Raw genomic sequence first — 24,465 nt, 5'->3', positions numbered from 1 at the left:
CATCCTGCATCACTGTCTGCACAGGAAGCAAGGGCTCCTTTTTAGGGGAAAGGGGTGGAAATGGTTGGAGGCATTAACCTTGAGACCCGGTTCCTGGCCTCCACAGGTGGGAGGCCACCCTTGCGAGCTACCAGCAGCGCCACGGTATTCGTCAACCTGCTGGACCTGAATGACAATGACCCCACTTTCCAAAACTTGCCCTTCGCCGCTGAGATTGCTGAAGGCCTTCCTGCAGGCTCCTCTGTCTTCCAGGTGAGCATGTCCCATTGCTGCCATGCCCCACGCTGGGAGCTGCTGCTGCTGTCGCTGCCATCGCTTCTGCAAAGCAGACAGTACATCCTGACCATCCTCTAGCAATGCAACCGGGAGAATGCAGAAGGGGTTGTGCTATCCCACCACATGTGCTCACTCCCAGCAGAGGGGATGCTCCAAGGCCCCTTTGTTTCAGCCCAGCACCGCTGAGGGCAAAGAAACACTCAGGATTTATGTACTGTGATTTTCATTGCCAGGAGATGATCGGGCTCCCCAGTGCTCACCCCTTTCCTCCCTTCCTTCCACTCTCCCCACCAGGTAGCGGCCATCGACCTGGACGAGGGTCCAAATGGACAGGTGACATACCGCATGCAGGTGGGGATGCCCCGCATGGATTTCCTCATCAACAGCACCAGTGGGCTTGTCACCTCCACCACCGTGCTGGACAGGGAGAGAATCGCCGAGTACTACCTGCGGGTGGTGGCCAGTGATGCCGGTGTGCCCTCTAAGAGCTCCACCAGCACCCTGACTGTCAAAGGTGAGTGCATCAAGACCCCTCCAAGCCCTGCCTGGCTGCAGAGCCCCCTCTGATCCCCAAAAGGTGGGTGACAAGGACACCTCACCAGAGGAAATGTAGTTTACATAGGAGGCACACTGAGGAATCAGATATATGATTTGACACATTGTGTCAGTTTTTATGTACGGTAACACATAGGGAGGGCAGCCCATTGCACTGCCATCTCCAAAGACCTCATATCTTGCCCAGTGTGAGGTCAGCATAGCGCAGAGATGGGGAAAATATGGCATTTCTGGCAGAACCCCCAAATTCTGTGTTGTTTTTCCTTCATTCTGCCATCCCCAGTGTTTCTTTTTATTTTGGCCTGCCTTTTGTTTCAGCATGTGATTTGCATCAGCTGCATGTCTGGACAGCCCAAGCAATCCCAGTTCAGAGCTGGGCCTTTATTCTGTGATCTGTCTTTAATACATTTCTATTTAATGGCTTCACACAAGGCTAGTGCTGAGGATAAGCATCACCTGGAAATAAACTGACCTTGCATTATCCTCAGGCCTGGGCTTGGAAAAAGAAGTTTCTGGTCCTGTAACTCCAGGGCCCTTTGCCATACACCAGGAAACACTGGGCTTACATTTAAGCCCAGATTTTCCTTTGAATGGGGATGAAAATTAGTTTCGTCCAAACAGTAACTTTAATTACAGTTATGTAAGGTTTCTTTGGATGCAAGGGGAGGCATCTGTATGTGTCAGAGGCAACTAAAATACAGCCCGCAGCCATGGGGACAATTCTTTACAGCTGGTTCTCAGGCACCCCTGCCACAGAAATGGCAGGGAGCAGCAGGCAGAGCGTTTCCTAAGATGCTCAGAGCAGCAGGCAGGTGGTTTGGGGAGCCCAGCAGAAGTCAGCCTGGCATCTGCAGGAGGGGCAGCCCTTTGGGGGGCACTCAGGTCTGCTCCCCCTTTCAGTTCTGGACGTGAATGATGAAAACCCTACCTTCTTCCCTGCGGTCTACAATGTGTCGCTGCCTGAAAACGTGGCCCGGGATTTCAAAGTGGTCCGGCTCAACTGCACGGATGCTGACACTGGGCTGAACGCTGAGCTCAGTTACTTCATCACAGGTATGCCAACCTTGCAAAACGCTCCAAAAGGAATCTGTGGTTGTGGAAAGGAGCAGGCTGCCCCAGACCTTAGCCATGGTGTCCTGCACATCAGCGTTGCCTTTTCCAGCCCCTCCAAACCTTGTACGATATCGCCCTCTGCTGAACAGCCCCGCTTGGCTTCGGCCTTGCTGACTGCCTGTGCCCTGCCCGGCGCAAACCCTTGCCCCAGGCATCCCCTGCCCTCACGCCTCCGGGATACAGCCAAGGAAAAGCATGAAGATGGGCAGAATACGCTGGGGAGCAAGGGCTGGAATAGCATTCACATTTATGGTTGGAAGCCTCTCTAGAGTTTTAGGGTATCTTGTAGCCCTGCATGCAGGTGGTTTTGGGTGGGCAGGGAGAAGGCAGGCATCTGCAGCACCTGCAGCAGGAGGCTGGGGAACCCCCCGGAACCCCTTATGCTTTGACTTGCAAACTGCACATGTGTCATTTAGCCCTCAGGAAGAGGGCAGAAATAGAAGCATCACCAGAGAGTCACTTTTCTCACAATAGCAGCCTCACGTTTCATCTTATAGCCGCTCCAGCTTCCCTCACAAGAGAAACGGTGTGTGTTGCCCCACAGGTACCGCAGGCCACATGCAAAGTTACCCCAGTTTGCTTCCGAAGCATTCAGGAAATGATCTGGGTCTTACATGATTCAGCTTTTCCTACAACCATCTCTCTTTTCCTGCGCTGTGAGGCAGGCACAGTGTTTAGTGTGGCAGAGAGAAGATGCTTTGCTCACTTCTGCTGCAGAGACTCTTTGCCTCGGACAAGATACAAGCTCATCTTACAAAGCTTGCATTGCTCACAAGTGTGTGAAATGCAGCCCTTCAGGAGGGCAGGCTGAGCATTTGTGTTTTCCATGGCTGGGCTGACCCCATGCCCAGGCTGCAGCGCCGCATGCAGCGCGGACTCTGCTCCCTACATCCAGACAAAGGGTGACCTGGTCCTTGTCCTTTGCCACAGGTGGGAACCAGGACGGCAAATTCAGCGTTGGCTTCAGAGATGGGGTGGTCAGGACAGTCGTGAGTCTGGATAGGGAGACCGTGGCATCATATACATTGATCCTGGAGGCCATCGGTAAGGATTTCCCACTGTTCCCATGGGACCACTGACACACAGCCATACAGGGTGGCTGTGCATGTGCCAAGTGGCCTCATGGGCGAGTCAGAAAGACAGCAACCTTTGAGGCGCTCTATAAACCAGAGCCTGTGTTTGGCATTAGCATTTCACAGCCCACGTGCATTAGTATGTCCTGACTCCAACATGACTTTTGCAGGCAGTAAATTCACGCCTCAGGCTCACCCCAGGGCTTTCCCTTTCCCCCAGGACAGGCAAGGCCACCCATTCCCAAGAAGCTCCATGCCATCTAGGGCAGATCTCCACCCAGAAATGCCAGCACCACAGCATCATTCACCTAATGCCATGCCAGCCTTTAGCTCAGTGGCTGCCAATTAATCCAGAGCCACCTGGCACGGGCAGAGGGCCCATGTGCCAAAGGCATCTTGGCCGTCATTCCCAGAGTTTTATAATGATGTACCTGTTTACAGAAGACTTTTGAAAGGAGAAATAAGTGGCCTGGTCAGAAATCTCGGGGGCATGGCACTGCAGGTGCCACGGGGTCTGCAGCAGGGATGCTGCACCGGCTGGGCATGCAGGACTGCATCCCAAGCAGTAAAGGATCTGTTCTGCCCCTCTGATGGGTATCAGACTGCATATGTTTTCCCAGTCAGCAGATCCCATGGGCTCCAGCTGAGTGGGTTTAATGCTCACTTGCCCTGGGCATGTCAGAAAAGCCAAGCCCAACCCATGGTCCCCATTGCCTCATCCTTTGTGCCATGTCCTTATCTACTGAACATCAACCGGTGCTGGTGCTCTTTAGCTGTAAGCTGAGCTGGGTCTACAGGAAACTCATCAGACCCCTGCCTGCCTTCATCTCCCAAATCCCTGACCTCCAGCAGTCCCTTCCAGCATACATCACTCTCTTAGTCTACAGAGTTGCTTTAATGACTAGCTGTGTTTCCAGCCTTGCTGGGCAGTGGTTCCATGGCAGAGTTTGAGGGTGATTCAGCTTTTCCGTTTTCTTTAAGGACAGGCAGAAAAAACCCAAACCACTCCATGGTTCAGTGTGGGATTTGCAAGCCTCAGAAAAGACAGGATTTTAGTTTAAAAATTCTGATCTTGTTATTTTCAGTAGCTGAGGGCTGAGCACCACCTGTGTGCAAGGAAGAGATGGAGGTGACCAAACCTCTGCTTGCCTTTCTCTCCCATACAGACAACGGCCCCACTGGGAACCGGCGCACTGGGACTGCCACCGTGTATGTGACTGTCCTGGATGTCAATGACAACCGACCCATCTTCCTTCAGAGCAGCTACGAAGTCAGCATCCCTGAGGACATCCCAGCTGCCAGCAGTATAGTGCAGGCATGTGGCTCTCTTCCACCAGGGCCCTTGCGTGGGTGAAGGGGGTCCCCCACTCTCCATGCCCTGGCACCTTGGCTGTGAGCTGCAGGAAGCTCAGGGCAGAGATTTTCTCTCTCCGTGAGTGGTCTGTTGCCCCAGACAGGGCAAGATGTGTTCTTGCTTGTGTGCCTCTCTGCTCCTTTGCTAACCTAAGCTGTGAGCACCAGGGAGAAGACAGAAAAGTGCAAACAAAAATTCAGAAATTCACCCATTTCTGCAGAGGTGAGAGGAGAAAACCCAAGTGCCGTGCTGGTAAAGCCCCTTTGCCTGTCTGGGTCCCCATTTTCTCCCTCCTCCCGGCAGAGAAGGGAGGGGCTGAGAGCGGAGAGCTCAAGGGGAAGGGAGACGAGTGCATGTAAAGAGATGCTCTGAGAGAAGGGGGGGGAACTGAGGGAGAAAAGCATTTGGACTTTGTTTTCATTTTTGTTCTTCTTTGAGGGACCAGTGCGCAGAGCTGAATGGCTCAGTGAGCACTGAATGAATGCTGGCATTCACGCAGCCTCCAAGGGCTTCCAGCATCTCTTCAAACCCAGGGCTCTTCTGGAGCAGGCACCAAAAGCTCTTTGCAGAGGGCCCTGGGAAGGCTCCTCCTGCCTTGAATACCTCTCCCAGCACAGGGAAAGGGGCAGCTTTGTCCCTGGCTCTCCAAGGCAGGGTGAGTCACCAGGAGAGAAGAAAGGAGCCTTTTGCCTCTTGCAACAAAGGTTTGCTGAGAGCCCTGCTCTGGGCAGCCAGTCACCAACCGCGAGCCCTGCAGCTCCTCCTCACCTGTTGTGCCATGGCACATGGTACGTGATGCCCATACCACCATGCCTGCCTCTGGGGTCAGGCATCTGCCTACATTCCCTGCCCCTGGGGTGGAGGTGCGTAGGAGAGCTGTGCAGGGAGAGAGAAGCCTTGCCATGGGACTCCTAAAACTGAGCCTGTTTTTCAAATCAAAAGACTGTGAATGGAGGAAACCCTGACATCAAAGTCCCTCTTCTTAGAGAATGCTTCCCAAAAGAGGGATGCCCTTGGAAGTGTGTGGCAAACGAGATGGTATTTGGGGGAAGTTTGTTTTCCACAGAACAAAATCAGAGGGAAATGGAAATGCGTAATCACCTGGGTTTAGTTTAATTTACACCTTTAGCGTGAGCCATTTGTACTGAAGGTCTCCCCTTTCAAATACATCCCCACATCCCTGTGGCAACAAGAGAGTTTTCGAAGGTTTCCCCATCTCCTTCTCTGAAAGCCAGGCAGCCCAGGGCCAAAGGAGAGCAGGAGTGTCCTCGGCAGCTCGGAGAGGTCCTGATGCAGAGCTGCATCTCATGAGGGTCAGAGACCAAGTGAAACCCAGAGAGATGGGCTTCAGTGCTCACTGTGGGGCCTCACTGGGCATGAAGACTTCACCCAGAGGGGTGAACTCGATGGGTGAACTCGATAGCTGAACACAATGTGAGCTGCAGACCTGGAAGAATTAAGCCACTTTTTCTATTTTCTACTGATTCTTCTAAGCACATCAGCTTACCTGCTGGCTGTTTTACCCTTTCCCAGCAGAAGTGAGCAGCTCAGTTTTGCGCAGTGTCTTTCCAAGCTGGCAGTGGCTGCAAGCCTCAAAAGCTCTCTTTAATGCATTTATAGGCATGTTTACCTGCTCCCACTGCTCATTTATTGAAACAGGTTTCCAGCAGACAGCTGTAGCATACATCCTTCCAAGCATCTACCACAGGAACCACGGCTCATTGCATGGAAAGAGGGTAGACAGGGACTGGGTGGCACACAGGGGCCACGAGCCTTCCTCTGCCTGCTCAGGACTACAACTCAGGGACACTCTCAGCTGAGGATTGCTTTTTGTGGAGCCCATTTGCCCCAGGCTGCCTCTCTTCAAGGCAATATTTGTTAGGTAGCCAGCTAGCTCTTCTCTCGCCCAGGTTGTTTGTTCAGGTGCCTCGCAACTTGCACAATGTTTTCCAACACGAATAAAGCAGCAGTATTTTTTGGACTGCCCAGTGATAGCTGTACGTGGTTGTAGTTCGGGTGCCTCCACCTTTCCTGCCAGGAAATGGTAACCTGAAAGCATTTGGGAACCTGAAATAGCAAAATCTCTTGTCGCCTTGTAGAGTCACTGCCTGGAAATGAGCTGCTCAAAGGGGCTCTGCCAGGACGCTCAGGATACCAGGGGCTGCTTGAGGAGGGGACTGAGCCTGAACCAAAAGCCTAGCAAAGAATAGCAGTGTGGGGTGAGTTAGTTCCTGCAGCGCAGGGTCACATTTTGGTGGACTCCATGATATCCCAGTTCTGGCTGGCGAGGGAGCTCTGGGGCACCGGCTGACTCCTCCTGAAGGTATTGATGGAGCATTGCAGGGAGCCCAGCCGCTTCCAGAGCCTCAGCTGGGGCTCACTGGCATCCGCCAGGTGATGGGGCATGCACTCGCGGGGCCCCCAGTGGGACTGGTCCAGTGCCGCTGGCTTGCAGAGGGTGACAAAGATGAGGAAGGTCGCCAGGAGGAGGAAGATGCAGACAAGTGCGACAATCACAAGCAGTGGGTCTGCTGTCTTGGGGGATGCAGGGCTGGGAGGGACCAACTCAGTGGTTGAAACCAGAAGCCCAAGGAGAGGCGTGGTAGGAGAAGTCCCATTGCCAGTGTCCTCTGTGCTCATCTTCCCTGCAGTGCACAAGGTAACACAGACAAGCAACATAGGTGATTACCATCTAGAAGCTGGACATACAGCCACCCTCCATCTAGCCTGATGAATTTTTGGCTTGCCTTGATGTCAGAGGTCCTCTTAGCCGCATTTTCTGTGACACAGTGGGGATAGGAGGAGTTTGTCTGTTTTGCCAGGAGGCAAAGCACAGAGGTGGGATTTTTTATACCTGCAAACATTGCCCTGAACCGAAGAGCAAAACTGTTTGGTAAAGAAATCTAGCAAATGTAGTACTATGTACATATTGTACCACGGCCCTGGTGATGACACATGCAGGGAACATGCACACATGTTGCATGAAGCTTTTCTGGAAGTGGTAAATAACCATACACTAGAGACAGTCCAAAATCTTCACCTCTGAGCTGCTGGGGTTTGGTTGTTCTCTATTCTCCAGAAATGTGGGTTTGTTGAATTAACTGTCATTTGGGTTTTTATGATTATGCCCTCTCCCCAAAGAAAATGGATAGTTGGTTGAACATCTGCCCAGATAAGTCCTCATCAAGCTGTATTGCACTATTTGTTGGTTTTTTGTTGGTTGGTTGGTTTTTTTCAGAGATGAAGCATAACTCCCTCACCATGCTTGTGCCAAAAATCCTCGTGTTTGGCATTTTGCTGACCACGTTTCAGGTTCAGACATGTTGTGGGTTTCTCAGCCAGTTCTGCAAATAGTGATGCAAACCAGCTCCCCAAAGCCTCAGCAGTAAGAGCTCTTACTGAACACCTGATGGCTGACTCACCAGTCAGATCCCCCCAGCTTGCATCCCCAAAGCAGTTTGCACCCATCATTTTGCTCTCATGCACCCTCCTGCACCCATTCCTAGCCCCAGATGGGCTGTCCCAGAGGCCAGTATCTCTCCAGCTCGGAGGTGAGGGTTGGGGAAATATTGCTGTGCCAGCCCTCTGCAATGCGACAGCTTGCCTTGGCCCTTGGTACTCTAGTCTGTGTGCTGGAAGTAAAGCTTTATTATTCTGACTTTCCTACAGAGAGGTGGGAGTTAGAAAAGTGATGGAGAGCTGTTAGACTGGTCTGTGGCCAGGCAGTCTCCTGGCAAGCATGGATTTCTACTGAGACCATTTAAAATTAAGAATTTAGGAGGGGAAAGGAAGGGCTGCAGGGACTGCGAGGGTCTCTGGTCTGCTCTTGCGGCCACCATCTGAAAGCCACACAGGTTTGCGTAGGCAGCAGCCAGACATTCACCAGAAAGTATTCAAAAAAGGGGAGATGAGACATCAATGACCTGTTTTTAATCACTAATTGGAAACTATGAGACACCGCGGCAGAGATGAGCCTGGTGGAAAGAGAGGTGTTGCGTCAGAACAGACAAGCATTTTTCACTGTCCCCATCCAAATTACACAGGCGGAAACAACCTTAAGCAAACACTCTGAGAGCTGCCAGGCCGAGCACTTGGAGGTTAAGGAATCCTTGGACTTGGCTTGTCTGTGGCCCTGCCATACCCCCTGTGTAAGGGTGCGTGCTTACGTTGGTGAGCTCCCGGCTCTGGTTTGCCAGGACCCTGCCTTGTCCCAGAGGAGACAGATTGCTCCTGCATGACCCGTGCCCCTCCCCTCACAGGCAATGACCTGAGATACAGAGGGAATAAGGTCAGAGGCTTCCACTAGAGTTGGGTGCTGGGTTTGAGGCACCTGGGAGATGTGATTTATTTCTAGAACACTTTGCATCACCTGAGCTTGAGCATTCAGAGCTGTGATGTTGGCAGCCTCAGGGAAAGGACTGTATCACCCTGGCCGGAGCTCGGAGGCTCTGGGGAGATGTGGCTGCTTCCATTGGTCAGAGCCAAGTCCACACTCAGAAATGGGAAATGCAAAAATAAGTGGGCCAGCATATGAGAACACTTCAGTTCGAGTGAATCCCTGTGCATACTGCAAGCAGGCTCAGGGGGCCAGGTCTCTTGTCCCTTCCCCTAAAGTGGTGTTTTCACCTCTCCTTGCCTGGCTCAGCCCCTTTGCTCCCAGCTTTTGGAGCAGAGCAGCCCCTGGCAGCCTCAGCCATCCCAAGGACCCCTCTGCACCATAGGCAGGCTGCTCCTGTGCACTGCCCGGGCATGAAAACCAGCAGGCAGGGCTCCTGCTTACTGCGTGCACCAAAGGCAGCCTTAATCAAGGTTACCACAGCTACCTTAATTCTGGCATTTACTGACCACATGTGGTTTGGCTTAGTAACCTTATATTGTTCATTAAGAGCAAGCTGGGAGGCCTGGGCAATTTCTTCAGATTGTTTTTTGCTCTGTTGGTGGCTTCTGTAGGGTTTTTCTTTTACATCCATCTGATGGTGTCCCTTAGAAACTATTCAGAAGAGATCACACTGATGTTTCCCTAGGCTTTTTTCAGCTATGCCCTCTTCTCCTCTAGCTTCCCAGACATCCTCTCCTCACACCCAGCTCTGCTGGCAGAGGTGCGGCCTCAGAGAAGGTCCGGGCTTTCCCTCACCTAATCTCTAAGACCTTTCAGAAATAGAGCCGAGTACATGTGAGCAGTGACTCCTTTTTAGGGTCGATAGGTTTTCAGTGTATTAATGTACATAAAGCTTTCCCCCTCACCTCCTGCCTGAGGCAGAACTACAGGTGCTTCAGCAGAATTTCAGAAAAAAAAGCCACCAAAACTGTGGTCCTACCAGCAGAAAGGTCAGGGTATGGTCAGAGCAGCACTTCCCTTGCCCACAGCACATGTGGGGACGAGGGCTTCCCTCCTGCAGGGTGGGAGCTTGGTGCCTTTCTGAAGCATGGCAATAGATCAGTTGCCTACAGTATTTTGTACCCACTGGCCAAGCTGCTTCCTGCATCCCTGTTCATAGCATTGCCCCTTCCCAGCATTGCTGTTCCCACCCAAGCCCCACATTATGAACCCAGATGGGTTAATAAGAGGCTTGCCCAGCCTGGCAAACCCCCCCAGCAAGATCATCACTGCCTGATCCAATCTAACATGGGATATCCCCACAAGTACTCCAGATCCAGCACTGGGCATGAGGCAGCCAAGGATCAGAGGGAAAGAAGAGAAATTGTGAAAAGCAAAATGTTCCTGAGGAGAGTAGAAAGGAAGAAGAAATTATTCTTGTCTGTGAGCAGCAAAGAGCGTTATTCTGCCCAGCACCGAGTGCTGCCTGCCTGGCCTGGCCCAGCTGCGTAGTTTGGCAGGAGTTGTTCCATATGCTCTCCCTCCCTTTTCTCAAACTCCTGCAGAGAAAGAAAAGGCTGTTTTCAGGCACTTCTGTGCATGTAATACAGCTCAGATGAAAAGCAGCTCTCTTTCCCCTCCCCATCTTGCTTAGCGACACTTTTCTGGAGCTTCCCAGCTTTTCCCAATTCACTCTTTCCGCTCACTTGCAGGAATGCTGGAAGGTACCAAACACACAGCTTACCGACCCGGATAGTTGGGTACTGAAAGCAAAGGGCTGTAAGTGATGCTGTACCCTACCACTCTCACTGTTAAGCAGCAGTGCTGCATCCGCAGGACTTTCCCCTTCTCCCATCACTGGGACAGACAAAGCAACGCGATGGGGAAGGGAGGAGGGATGCCTGACTTCAAACTCACCCCAAACTCCGCGTCTCCCCTCTCCACCCCGTTTGCAGCCCTTTCCCCAGGCGGCGTCAGGGCTGCGGGATGGCGGCACGTCCCCGGTGTCTCACTCGCCCCTCGGGTTAGCCTGGGCGACCAGCGGTGGGTTTGCCACGGGGGTTTGGGGTCCCTACCTCTCACCGGCCGGCCGAGCTCCCGCACGCCTGCCTTGCCGCCTCTCCCACCGCGCTCTGCCGCTGCCAGCCCCCTCCTCCCTTTTGGAGGGCAAGGGAGGGTGGGAGAGAGCTGGCAGCCAGGCTGGGGACAGCCTGAGTGTGCAAAGCCAACGGGGAGACCGAGCCCCCTCCCAGGCTTTGCCAGTGCGGCGGTGCCTCAGCGCTGGGCACCACAGGCACAAAGGGTTGAGCCCCCCGGGATGTATTTCCCTGGGCTTTGCCCCTGCGGGAATGCTGAATGGTACAGTCGTGGTAGGCCGAGCCCCCTGCGCCGGGGAGGGGGCTGCGGGCTGCCCGCCGCAGGCCTGCTTCACTTCCTAGCAGCTCTGCACCAAGCTGCCGGCTTTTCTCTCTTCCTTTTATTCCCCAGCTCCTTCCCTCAACTTTTCTGACCCTTTTCCTGCAGCTGGGGGTGTTTGAAAGGTAGCCTTAAGAGCAGCCCACTCACTAGCAGGGGGATAAAGCAGGCTGGAGGCATCCAGGGCTCGGCTGCACAAGGAGCCTTGCACCTGCAGCAGAAAGAGCTTTTCTCCCACCACTCGTGTTCCAATGCAATCGTTTTCCAAGTTTGGGACAGTCTGTCAAAGTACCACATCTCTTCTAGGACCTCAGTGAGTCAAACCAGCAGCAACTGAGCTTTTTCCAGTCTGCAGGCTGGGGGGACCATGCATTGGTTTAATGCAAACTGCTTTTTTTCTTCTGTTAAATAAGAAACAAAGACCTGGGCAAGGCCATTTTACCTGGTTTATGTGCTGGAGCTGCCTGCAGCAAATGCTTGGCGTGAGCTGGGAAAAAGGTGGCTAAGGAGGTGTTTGCAGGGCGCAGTTTGCTCATCAAGTTGAAAATCTTTCTCTTTGCTCACCTTGAAATGCATTTTTCCCAGCGCAGCAGGGCAGGAATTGCACAAAAAGCAGCAAAGATTTGTCTTCCATCCCATCCCTTAGGTTTCCCTTCCACCACTGCCACCTCAGCAGGGTGTTCAGGCTGATGGGACAGATTTTCCCATGCCAAGGCCGCCAGTCTGCCTGGGCATTGCTTGCCTGCTGGTGCAGGACCCATCTATCACACAGGAGAACACAGCCCAGCTCCTGCCCAGAAATGGCCTTGGGGAGACCCAAGAGTGGAAGAGATGGCATTGGAGGGAGAGCTCTCTGCTGTGACAGGAAGGTGCTGGGTCAGTGGTGAAACATGGAGCAAGGCATAGATAGGGTTGTGTCCAGCCGTAAACAAGATGTGAGCTGGTCCAGGACAGAGGAAAACAGTGTGTATGTGGCACAGGGGTGGGAAATCCAGTTAGTTTGCAAGTGCAGGGGTCAGCATTTTCTAAGGTTTCTGATGACACAGACTGACTTAATGGAAGAGAACAACAGCAGTTCAAGGCATCTCAAAACTGCATTTCAGAAGAGCATCTCATATGCCTTCAAGTGTTGTATGGGGCTGTGGATGAAAACCAGCCCAGGGCTTTAAAGCTGAATCCCCTTGCCTCACTGTTCCTGCTGCACATGCATCCCTTGCAGCAACCCCTCCTCTTTTCAGTGCAAGTCTGGGTGCAAACCCCCATGTGCTGGAGAAAAGGAATCCACTGGGTAATATTTGCAGGGAGAAGATGCAGCAGCAGATGCTTTGCCAAGGGAAGCAGGTGGAGAATAAAGGCTAAGGCATTCCTCATGTCCTCCCCCCGGTGATTTGCAAGCAGCCACCGCTGAGGTTGTGCTTTGGATGCTTTGTGGGAAGTGCGGAGGGGAGATGCGGAGGGGAGATGCGGTGGCTCAATGCCAGCCGGGGAGGAAGCCCCGGCCCCGCTGTCCCTCTCCGGGTCCCGCTTCCCAGCTGCCGGGGCCGGCGGGTTCCTGGCTGGACTTTGCGGGGAGAGCGCTGCAGTGTTGTTCAGCGACACCAGAGGGGACCCGTGCTTTGGGTTTCCCAGGGCGGGCGGCTGATTCGGTACGTGCACGAACTGTGCAGTGCATCACAGTTAAGGGCTGCTCCCACCCGCCGGGCGGGGTCTTGCAAGGACTCAACAGTGTCCAGACCACCAGCGCACACTAGGCTGGTTGCATTCATGTTTGTTTTGGTATTTTTTACATATGCTGCTGTTGATTGACTTGCCCTGTATTGTGGGCTGCATGCGCACCAGGCACGGGACCAGCTCTTGCTGCCCAGCTCAAGCCATCTCTGTAGACAGGGAGGGTCCATCCCCAGCGGCATCTCCAGTGAGACAAGCATTGGTGTGTGAAGCAGGATCGATGGAGGCTTCTCCACCAGCACACTGACCTATGGGATTCATGGCATGGTCTTCAGGCTCACCTCCCAACCTGCGCCCATCAACCTGGCAGCTGAGGGTTCCCAAGCCCATTATCCTTGCTGTGTGGTGAAAAGGGGAGGGTAACTTATTTTGCTTTGCAGCTGGAGCTGGTAAGCTCCCTGGCTCAGGTGGAGGAGCAAGATGTCCAGCCTCGGCAGCATGGGAGGACTTGTCATGGTCTGGAAATCTCTGCACTTCTGCACTTCTTCTTCACTGCTTTTCTTTTCTCATAAAGGTGAAAGCCACAGATGCAGATGAAGGCATCAATGGGAGAGTATGGTACAGAATTGTCAAGGGTAAGTCCAGATGCCCCTTCATGCATTGGTGAGTTTGCACCAAACTCTGGCCAGTTGCGCACACAGCCTCAGGAGATTGCACTCTTCATCCTTTTGCACTTTGCAGTCCACGGAAACATCCCCTACACCCTTAAGCAACACGTTAACATTAGGGTTAATTGCTGGGGGATGATTTGTCATGGACAGACACCTAGATGCCGTAGCTTCTGGCTTGGCAAGGGCCAAACGCTGATGTAGCTGAGCCTGATGTAGCTGGAGGCGATGGGGCTTGGGTTTTGCTCAATCATCTTCCTCCAAGATAGCTTCCTTGGCATGTCATCAAGACTGATGCAGTGGTGGTGGGCAGCATCCATCTCATTTCCACCCCCATCCCCCCTCCAGGAAACGAGCACAACAACTTCCGCATCAATCCCAGCACTGGGCTGGTGATGCGAGGCGTGCGGCACCTCGACAGGGAGCAGAACTCCTCTCACGTCCTGGAGGTGGAGGCCTACAACACAGAGCAGGGACCTATGAGGAGCTCTGTGCGGGTAAGGACCTTGCAACCACAGAGGGGTGGGCAGCAGGGCAGGGCGGTGGAGGAGTTAATGCAGAATATTCAGGATGCTTCATCAGAGGGCAGTCCTTTCCAGCCCTTGAAGGCATGCAGGAAGTTGGAGAAATCTGGTATGGAAATGCTGATGGAAAGTCTCCGGAGGCTGCCTGTGGGTGGAGAAGAGCTTGTTGGGATCTTTTTTTGTTTGGTTGGTTGTTTATTTTTCTTCCTTCCTGTGACGTTTCAGTGCAATAAGGCTGCTAAGTGGTGTGGCAGCCGCTGTCAGAGGGAGTCCTGCTTGCCCAGCGAGATGTGGCTCTGCTGCCAGGAGAAAGAGAGCCTCAGCCTCAGCCTGTTGAAAGCTGTTTCTCCTGGCCAGGCATCTGTTTAAATAAGCCAGGACCCAGTGGCAATAATCTTTAGCAGTGACACACCAGCTTCCCATGGTTCCCACAGACCCAGCCCTCTGGTTGCATCTATTTTTAGACCCAATGGTGGGGTGGGCTCTGGCCAAGCGTGACATGCCCACAGCACCAGCAGCAAGTTAGAAAACCAGGAGGAGAAAGGGCAATCCCTGGGGAAACAGCAGCTTGACCTGCTGAACTTTGAGCAAAATTTCCCACCAAGTTACCATCATTTCTGCATTGCAGAGTCTTTAACTGCAAGGTTATGAGCAGGAGATCCAAAAGCACATGGAAATTAATATACAGACTGTATCTCCCTCCGGCCAGGGAAGTACTGAACCACTCTTAACCACAGGGCTTGCTTAAATCCATGATGTTAAACTGTGTGTTCATTCTCCATTACATGGTGTTTGTACTAGAGACGATGTTTCTGCTGTGCAGCAGGTGAGTGCCATGGGTTGGCAAAGGTTCACAAGCCTTCCTGGCTCACCCATGGTTTCGCTGGGGGGTTTCACAGGTGATCATCTACGTGGAAGATGTCAATGATGAAGTGCCGGTGTTCACCCAGCGGCAGTACAACCGCCTGGGGCTGCGGGAGACGGCAGGGATAGGGACATCGGTGGCAGTGGTCCGGGCCACTGACCGAGACACAGGTAGGAAGCTGGGGGTGAGAGATACCCCACTTGGTGGGGAAGTGGTGGAACCAACCATTACCACTGGAATCAACCAGTGGATCCTGGCTTGGCTGGGTTGAAATCCTCACATGGGATGGGCTCTTCTCCATGGTCGGGGTCGGCATTGGTGGTGCCCACCTCTTTGGGATGTTTAATCCAGCTGGCGCCATGATTCCTGCTCTGTCCCAGGGAACGGCGGTCTGGTGAACTACAGAATCCTGTCGGGGGCAGAAGGGAAGTTTGAGATCGATGAGAGCACTGGCCTCATCACAACGATCGAGTACCTGGACTACGAGACCAAAACCAGCTACCTGATGAATGTGTCTGCCACGGACCAAGCCCCCCCCTACAACCAGGGCTTCTGCAGCGTGTACGTCAGCCTGCTGAACGAACTGGACGAGGCTGTGCAGTTCTCTAACAGTAGCTACGAGGCTGTAATCATGGAGAACATCCCCCTAGGCTCTGAGGTGCTGCGGGTCCAGGCCCGCTCTATTGACAACCTCAACCAGATCACCTACAAGTTTGACCCCAACACCAATGCCCAGGCGCTCTCCCTCTTCAAAATCAATGGGATCACTGTAAGTAGCTGCAGCATGGGCCCTCCTTGCTTGGTTGTCCACCATGAACTTCAGTGTTGGTGGCTGGCACAATTGCTGTTCATCCTTGGCAGGGTGTGATCACGGTCAAAGGCCAGGTGGATCGAGAGAAAGGGGATTTCTACACCTTGACGGTGGTGGCTGATGATGGAGGACCAAAAATTGACTCTACAGTGGTAAGTAGCTTCTACCCGCTTCTCCATGATCCTCTGTCAACCTCAGGTCACCTCTCTCTTCCTCTGGCATGGAACAGCAGGTCCTAGCTGGTCTTTCTGCTCCAGCTGGAAACCCTGATTTGGGGAAACCCTGCATTTAGCTTCTGCATTTCATAGACTGGAATTTCTCAGAGCAAAACGAAAAAAAGCCCATCCCAAACTGTAGAGTTTGCAGGTCACTTACCAAGCTAAAACAGTTTTGAGGGAGGTAAATTTGGGTGCCTTGAAATACTTCACAGTGGTTTATGTTTAAGAGGGTTATATTTGGCAGTTTCAAAGGCAGCCGAGTACGGGGGTGATTTGCATTTCTCTGCTGGGGCAGGAGGCATGCTGGGTGCACTGCCAAGAAGTTTATCTATTAAAAACAAAGGGATGCGCCAACAGAGGAGCCTCTCATTCACGGCAGGGGGGTATCTGCGGACCCCAACACTGCTACAACAGGATGCAGGACTGCCACTTGCATATGCCCGCACCTCCTTATCCCCCATTAACTCTTGGTTCTCTGTTTTCTGTTTCCTCTTCTGCTGTCCTCCAACAGAAGGTAAGCATATCCGTCACACTGGCATCATCGTGGGTTCCAGGATCCATCCCAAACTCCATATTGAGCTGCGAGGAGGGACCACGGTGGAGGTGTCCAAGCCCATCCCACCAGCACCAGCCTCTGTGACACCCCCCAGGATATGGTGCAGAGCCTGTGAGCCACCCTCCTGCTGGCGAGCAGAAATCCCAACGCCCTGATCTGGCATTTGGGACAGCAGCTGCTGTATCCATCACAGCAGCTGAATGGACTCTGCTCCTGGCTCTCTGCTTTTAATTTAGTGGCAACAATAACCGAATCACTCTGAGGCACACAACTCGCTCCCCAGCTTCCTCTGGGATGTTGTTGCATTCAGCCTGGTCACACCTGGGGCTCGAGCACCCATAAATAGAGCCCCGGGAACAGAAAGGCTCTTCCTCTCCCATTTCTGTGTCGTGTTGCAGCTCTTGGATTACAAATGCAATGAGAGCATTTCCTCTGGCTAATTGTGGCCAAGGTAACCTGGTCCCCAGTCACCTGCGGTTGGGGTGCCTCTTTGAGCATCTCCTGACCCGTCTCTCACTCACTCATGTGCCTTTTCCCAGGAGGAACGTCAGGTCTTCTCTATGCCCATCTCACTCTGGTTTAGTTAAATACATGCAGTTCTGCCTTCTTCGTGCCCCTTTAGCTTTTAAGCAAACACTGCCCAACCTTTGGGCTGTGAGCACAGACGAAATTGCTGCTTGTGAAAAGCTTAGCAGGAAAGGTTCACCTTGAAGCAGCATGAGTTGCTCTGCCCATCTATTTGGAGGATAAAAAAGCAGAGGATGCTTCATAGAAAAATGCACCACTGAAAGCTGCAGCACCCTTGCACTTTCTCCAGCCTCTAAGCATCCCTCCACCTCCTCCTTCTTCTCCTCTGCAGACAGGGATGTAGCTTCAGCTCCTGGCCTCAAATACCTGCACCCATTCCCACATGGGATGGACAACACTCAAACTGTTAGCACCTTAGATGGGTACAGTGGGTCAAGAGTGCGCCAGAGCTGTCAGTGTGGCTGTTGATGCCGGGCGGGCAGGGGGCCAGCTCCTGCCCTGGCCCTGCCTGAGCCCTGTGCCATGTCCATAGGTGACCATCACAGTCCTGGATGAGAATGACAACAGCCCCCAGTTCGACATCACCTCCGACTCGTCCGTGAGCGTGGCAGAGGACAGCGCTGTTGGCAAGCGGGTGGCCCTGGTCCTGGCCCGTGACCCAGATGCAGGCAGCAACGGGCAGGTAGGGAGCCTGGCACAGCAGGCTGGAGCTACCCATAATGCTGTGACAGTGTTTCACTGATGCAAGATGCCTCCATCAGCATCTTCCCAATCCCTTTGCCTCCTCTGCATCCCTGCAAGAGCAAACTGGACATTGACGCCAAGAGTTTTGTTTGTGCAGTGAGTATCAGCCCTCCCCAATAGAGGCATGCAGCAGGAGAGGAAAAACATCCTCCTCGGGCTGTCTGGGGCAAAGGGCTCTGTGGGACACGTGCCAAAATGAGTCTGGCAATCGGAAAACCAGCTGTGGCATCTCCTGCCATGGGGAATGGTGGCGAGGCCCTTGGCAGGCTGAACAGGAAGCTCTCCGACGTGTTGTTTTCTTTACCATGCAGACAGATGTTAATGAGGTCCTGTCACCCTTAATACCAAAAATTGTTAGCATCATAGGAGAGCTGTGGATGAGATTAAGGTTGGCACATGGGTGTTTGATTTAGGGTGGCTACAATTAGCCAGCATGCCCATGGACCCCAGCACATTGGACCTTATAAAATGCTTAGAGACTTCCCTAGGAGATGCTGAGTTTGTTATTGTAGGGTCTCCTTTCTCTCCTTCCTCCTCACAGCATCACATTGCCTTCCCTATTTTTCTTTTCCCATGATGTTTCCAGGTGACTTTCTCGCTGGCTTCAGGGAACATTGGCCGGGCTTTCGAGATCCGTACCACCAACAACACCTATGGCGAGGTGTTCGTGGCAAGGCCACTGGACCGGGAGCTGCTGGATCACTACACCTTACGAGTAAGCACCAAACCACCCTTCTTATCTCCTTCAGCTTCTTCTGTTTTGAGCATTGAGGCTGTTTTCTTGGGGCTGTGAGCTTAAAAATGGCATTTTTCTTGAAAACCCATCCCCAACTGCAGATCCAAGCCTCGGATGGTGGTGTGCCTCCCCGGAGAAAGGAGCACACTCTGCGAGTAAACATCCTCGACGTCAATGACAACCCCCCCATCATCGACAGCCCCTTTGGCTACAATGTGAGCGTGAGTGAGGTGAGCACCCAGCCCTGCTTCTCTCCTTCCATCCTCTCAACTTTATTGTCCCCACCTGCCCTGTGGTCAGACCTCACCTTGGATGATTTAAGGGTTGGTGGCTCCTTGCAAGCCCTCACCTGTGATGGCATCCTAGTTTTGGGCTAGGAGGGAGCTCTGTAGTTAACTTTAGCCCAGGAGGCTGCAGGGACCAGCAGGAAAGAGAAGTGGCTACACACCAATGGAAATGCCACCAAAGCGACACAGGAGGCAGCACAGTGCAGAATAGGAATTGCTTTCAGGAAGCAGCTCGGCAAGAGCTAGATAATTAAGCAATAAAACACAATCAGGCGTGAGAAAAGACAGCTTATTTCCTGTCAGTTTAATTCCTGGACCGGGGGGTTCTCAATTTGATGATGAAAAATGAAATATGAGTAATAGCCAGTGACACTTGGCTGTGAGGAACTGCTGCTTATGATTAATAGCTTTGCATTAACGTTATTGCCCTGTTAGGATTTTCTTATCTATTTAATACATGTTCAGAGCTGGTTGAAGAACAGAATTTCTGTTTTGATTTCTCTTGTAATGGGGCCATCCAAAAATAATTAGCTGAGCTCTGAGTCCATTACACAGCCTTCACCTTTGCACACACACTGTTTTTTACACTCTTCCAGGCTGTGCCAGCCTAGATAGGACCTAATGCACAGCTCTCTGCAACAGGGAATCAAACTGATTCATTGCAATAAATGGGAGATGCTGTAACACAAGGAAAAATGGTACAATGTTGGTGTGCAGCAGTAGCTGGCTTTGGTGTCTTAACAGCAAATATCACGTGTTAGTTTTATTCTATTTCTTTTTCAAAGCTAATGTAGAAAATACATTTAATTTCAGAGTTTCAAGCCAAAAACTGTCTGAGCACTCAAGCAAAGGGCAGAGCCTTCCATTGCTAAGCCTGTGGCTGATTCTCAGCTGAGCTAGCAGTGGCAGAGCAAGTAAGTCAAGTTTTTGCATGAAGATGCACCTGTTACAGAATCACAGACTGGTCTGGGTTGAAAGGGACCTTAAAGCTCACCTGGTTCTAGCCCTACTGTCATGGGCAGGGACACCTTCCACTAGACCAGGTTGCTCCAAGCCCTGTCCAACCTGGCCTTGAATACTGCCAGGGATGGAGCATCCACAGCTTCTCTGGGCAACCTGTGCCAGTGCTTCACCACCCTCATAGTCATACAATCACAAGAGTTATTTCATCTTAAATGTAGCACAGTCAAAACCCACAGCATCTGGGGAAAGAAATAACCTAGAAAAAACAAACAAACAAAACCATTTCTAGTACAAGGCATATATAAATTACAGGATGAGGATTACAATAAGGGCTTAGTGAAACATCGTTTACAATAAGCGCTGAAAAAATAGCATCCAGGAACTAGTGAAAGAGAACAGCCTTCTGCTTGGCTGCTGGGTGTTGGAGCAGCGAGTTTGGAACCTCAAGCACTGCAATGCCTGGAAAAACTAGGAAAAATTATATTAGAATTATATTATTAATTATGTATTTTCTATGTTACGAGGTACATGTGATCTATGTTGTGTATCTCTGCCACTTACCCTGCCATCTCACCCTGCAGAACGTCGGTGGTGGCACAGCAGTGGCCCAGGTACGCGCCACCGACCAGGACATCGGCCTCAACAGCGTCCTCTCCTACTACATCACCCGCGGGAACGAGGACCTGACCTTCCGCATGGACCGTGTCACCGGCGAGATCGCCACCCGGCCGTCTCCACCAGACCGCGAGCGGCAGAGCTTCTACAGCCTGGTGGTCACTGTCGAGGACGAGGGCAACCCCTCCCTGTCGGTAAGCCACCAAAATGTGCTTTCCAAGGGAATGATGGAGCTGGGCAGCACTGTGGAAAGCCAGCTTAGACACCAAGTGTGGAAAGGAGGAACAGGCACAGGGCGTGATGTTTTGATGATCCGGGTGATTTGGGTTACGACTCAGAGTCCAAATCTGCTGAGTACAGGTTTGGTTCAGAGCCTCCTTCAACACCTGGTCCTGCAGGACCATCTCTTGCGGTCACTTGGGGAGCTGCTGTCTCCGATTTGTAAATGCCAAAAATATCATAAGCATCCCAATGGGCAAGTGTGCTGGCAGCTGCAGGATTTGTCCTGCCTGCCAGTTTCTCACACTCAGAGTCTGAAAGGTTTCTGGATGTTGCTCACGCATCCCAGGGCAGGGGGTCACTGGATCAGCAGCTGAACCATGGTTCAGCTCACCATGGACTGATACATGTCTGCTCTGGTGCTGGCAAATGAGAAGAGCTCCAGTAATTGCTACTACTATAGCTGTTGTGAGACTTGGGCACCTTGTTGATCATGTTTCTGCCATCTGGAGTGCCCTGCCCATGGTGAGCAGGATTTGAGCATGCATTTGGGGCCTGATATGAGATCCCATCCATCATACTTCGGTCTGGGGACATGGCCACCTTGCCTTGTAACTACCAGCCTGCAGGAGAGCCTGGTAACTCCATTTGCTGCAGCCTGGCTTTTTTCACCCATGCGTTCCCCACTCCACAAATAACAAGTTTCATTATTTGTGCCTCTAAAGAGGACTCTGGCATGGGAGGGTCATATGAGCAAATAACATTTGGGGCATTTTCCAGCCCTGAGTCTCTCCTAACCCCGTGGCTCTGCAGGGATGTGAGCGAGCAACTGTGTGCAGAAAGCAAGCCCAAATTGTGAGACGGGGAGGCGCGACACCCTGCCATCTTTCCTCTCCCCAGCCTCTACCTGCAATCTCTTGCCATCTCTCTGATCTCCCAGCAGAGCTCTTGCTGCAAAGCCCTGCTCTACATTTTGAGGAAACAGGTTGCAAACAGCAGTGTGAACTGTGGCTTGCAATTCTCACTTCAGGCTTTGCACTCTCAACTCCTCCTTCCTGGGTAGTTCACACACTTTCTTGTGCATCACCATCTTTTTCTTAAGCCATGCTGCCACTGTGGCTTAAATCTATTAAGTCTCTTCCCCCAGAATTAGAGAAGGCAGCTTTGTGTAACTGGGGCACTCGATACTGCCAGCTCCTCCTTGTCCCCATCACCCCAGCACCATGGGAGCATTGGTTCTGCTGCTGTGATGAGGAATGCCGTGTGCTAAACTGGCAAATCCCATTGCCATGGCAATGCCCTCTTCCCTTCCCATTGCCAGAGAGGACAAGTGACACAGCTTATCACTTCACACTGCCAAAGCAGTGTCCCAGCAGCCTTGCTTGTCCTCAGGGTTTCTGCGGCATGACCACCACATCACCAATGAAAGTTATGCCAGCAGCAACAAGCAAAATCCTGCCATGCTGAAGCAAAACAAAGTGTCCAGTGGCCCGATTCCTGAGCAGAAAGAAGTTTCAGCCCATTTCAGAGCTTGAGGATGCTTAGGTCTTGTGAAAGGCTGTCCTGCATGTCAGTTGGGGACTGCTGGCCTCATGCCTGGGTGATGAAATGATGTCCATCAGGAGTTTGTCACCTACTAGAAACTTTGGTTTCACAAGTCTGGGCTGGTGCAATGGTGCACAAAAGGGGATTATTGTCTGTAATTCGTATGTGTACTTCACATACTTCATGTATTTCAAGATTTAGCTTTCTGAGTATGGGAGAGGCAGAGGATACAGCTGGAAGACGTGGAAGTCCTGTGGTGATCTGTGATATCCAGGATAGCAAGGGTGCGTGGAAGACTGGCCATCCTCTTGGGAGCTGGAAATGCAGGGGAGAAAAGCTGAAATGCTGATGATAAAAGGAAAGCATTTACCTCAACAAGCACTGCAGGAAAGAAATCCTTCACAAGATGGTGAGCTGTAACTGGAAGGTCCTGGTGTCCTTACATGGGAATTGCAGGAGTCACCTGAGCTCTGTTTGTCCCTGGTGCAAGCCTGCAGCTGCACCTCCCCCAGGGCTGGCCCTATTCCAGAGTCTTCAGGATGCTTCTGGTGGGAGAAGGAAGGATGCCTAGCCAAGGGAGCTGCGTCACCCACGTGCTGGAGCTGGACTTCTGATATCCACAGACCCCAGGCACTGGTGCTGCCCTGAGGCAGGGTGGATCAGCAAAGCTGCTCAGATGCCTATCTCTCAGCCACACCAAGCCAGGGCTGCTTCAGCCTCTGCAGTTTCTGTTCCCGTCCGCCCGCTCCAAAACAAGAGTTCAGGTGAAGCGCTGCAGCTCCTCACTCTCCTCATGAGCCCGAGTGCTGATGCAGTGGAAAACAGCCAGCAGCAGGGCACCCGCTCAATGTGTGTTCCCAAGCCAGGCACTTGCGAGAGCTGGAGGGGGCCCATCAAGGTCCATAAGGGCATCTTTCTGGGTCACCTTCACCATAAACATCCTGCCCAAAGGTACAGCACCATGCCATCCTCTCCACCACTGTTGAAGCCAAGGTGGAGTGCCAGCACCCACCATGCCAGGGCTCCTGCTCAATGCCTGCAGAGCCATCTCCTCTCTTCCCTAAAAGTCTAGTTTTCCTTCTGGCAAGTTTACCAGTTAGGAAAAGGTCCCTGATGCCACTCAGTGCCCAGGGTGGCACTGTCAGTGCCTCTGTCAGAGAACATGGCTGATGATAGCTCACCTCTGCCTGCCCACCACAGCTGCCTGCAGCACAGGGCATACCAAAAGCAAGATTTCTGCAACACAGAGAGAAACCTGTTTCCAGAAGAGCTTTTTTCTGTCAGCAAACAGTGCATTCATTAGCAAATGGACTAGGGAAGTGATTGTTCCCCTGCACCTGGCACTGATGAGGCCGTAGCTTGAATCCTGTGTTCAGTTTTGGGCTTTTCATTACAAGAAAGACATTGAGGTGCTGGAGCGGGTCCAGAGAAGGGCAACAAAGCTGGTGAAGGGTCTGGAGAACAAGTCTTATGAGGAGCGGCTGAGGAAACTAGGGTTGTTTAGTCTGTAGAACAGAAGGCTCAGGGGGGAGCTTATCGCTCTCTACAACTACCTGAAAGGAGGTTGCAGTGAGGTGGGGGTCGGTCTCTTTTCCCAAGTAACAAGTGATAGGACAAGAGGTAAGAGCCTCAAACTGCACCAGAGGAGGTTTAGATGGGATATTATGTCTTCACTGAAAGGGTTGTCAAGCATTGGAACAGGCTGCCCAGGGCAGAGGTGGAGTCACTGTCCCTGCAGGCAGTTAAAAGACGTGTAGATGTGATGCTTAGGGACATGGTTTAGTGGTGGACTTGGCAGTACTAGGTTAATGTTTGGAATTGATGATCTTCAAGGTGCTTTGCCTCCTAAATGATTCTATGATTTTATGATGATTCTCTGACTTGGAGAGTGTTTCAAAGCAGTTAGGGCCCACAAGCAGGCAAATCCTCAGTGTGCCTTTCCAGCTGCAGCTGCTGGGACAGGGAGAGGGAAGTGCCGGAGGCACTGGCCGAGCTTCCCCAGCAAAGCCAGGAAAGGGGCTGAGCTGTGGCTGGCAACAAAGCACAAGTCCTGTGCTCAGGAAGTTACGTTTGCAGTGGGGGCGTTGGTGCTGGCTTCTCCTTTATCCCTCTGCCTGCGGCCAGACCATCCTGAAGTTCCTCTTGCTGTAACCAGCACAGGATTAATCAAATCCTGCAGCGGGCCAGGGCGTCCCCTCCCCCTGCAGAGGCAAATGCTGCTTCCTGCAGCCACGTAGTATGAAAATTCAGTGTGGTGCCTGGGATGCTCTGCCCAGGCATGCTGCCTGGTACGGCTATTGCTCAGGTCTGACACTGTTTTGATATGACTAATGTTTTTGTTTGTCTAGTGGAAATTTTTCCCCCACTTTACAACAGAAACAGAAGCAACAGAAAACAAAACAAACACAGAAACA

General features: G+C 52.3%; 2 protein-coding genes across 10 annotated transcripts in view; one reads left to right on the top strand and one right to left on the bottom strand.

Moving 5' to 3' along the window:
- Nucleotides 1-24,465, top strand: part of CDH23 (cadherin related 23) — a 213,802-nt gene that overhangs the window by 157,671 nt on the left and 31,666 nt on the right. For all 6 annotated transcript variants that reach the window (XM_030488583.1, XM_030488582.1, XM_030488590.1 and 3 more), the window contains 15 exons: nt 107-252; nt 571-790; nt 1,732-1,884; nt 2,875-2,988; nt 4,184-4,332; nt 13,347-13,407; nt 13,789-13,937; nt 14,864-14,999; nt 15,210-15,598; nt 15,691-15,792; nt 16,370-16,372; nt 17,475-17,624; nt 18,273-18,401; nt 18,524-18,652; nt 20,254-20,481. In XM_030488583.1, coding sequence (XP_030344443.1) covers nt 107-252; nt 571-790; nt 1,732-1,884; nt 2,875-2,988; nt 4,184-4,332; nt 13,347-13,407; nt 13,789-13,937; nt 14,864-14,999; nt 15,210-15,598; nt 15,691-15,792; nt 16,370-16,372; nt 17,475-17,624; nt 18,273-18,401; nt 18,524-18,652; nt 20,254-20,481 — 2,258 coding nt within the window. The remainder of the gene's footprint in view (nt 1-106; nt 253-570; nt 791-1,731; nt 1,885-2,874; nt 2,989-4,183; nt 4,333-13,346; nt 13,408-13,788; nt 13,938-14,863; nt 15,000-15,209; nt 15,599-15,690; nt 15,793-16,369; nt 16,373-17,474; nt 17,625-18,272; nt 18,402-18,523; nt 18,653-20,253; nt 20,482-24,465) is intronic.
- On the bottom strand, nt 5,462-10,963 carry C5H10orf105 (chromosome 5 C10orf105 homolog). Of its 4 annotated transcripts, XM_030488603.1 has the most exons (3): nt 10,607-10,963; nt 7,119-7,239; nt 5,462-7,016 (listed from the first exon to the last, which is right to left on the bottom strand). In XM_030488603.1, the coding sequence occupies exon 3, from the start codon at nt 7,009-7,011 to the stop codon at nt 6,616-6,618; it is 396 nt and encodes a 131-aa protein (XP_030344463.1). In that variant the 5' UTR covers nt 7,012-7,016; nt 7,119-7,239; nt 10,607-10,963; the 3' UTR covers nt 5,462-6,615. The 4 variants fall into 4 exon arrangements, with proteins under 4 accessions (XP_030344463.1, XP_030344461.1, XP_030344462.1 ...); XM_030488601.1 differs by lacking the exon at nt 7,119-7,239; XM_030488602.1 differs by lacking the exon at nt 7,119-7,239 and having other exon boundaries at nt 10,765-10,963.

The sequence above is a fragment of the Strigops habroptila genome, chromosome 5 (genome assembly GCF_004027225.2).
Source record: "Strigops habroptila isolate Jane chromosome 5, bStrHab1.2.pri, whole genome shotgun sequence".
Lineage (NCBI taxonomy): Eukaryota > Metazoa > Chordata > Aves > Psittaciformes > Psittacidae > Strigops > Strigops habroptila.
Note: the sequence above shows the minus strand (reverse complement) of the source record. Positions and strands in the feature narration are given on the sequence as shown.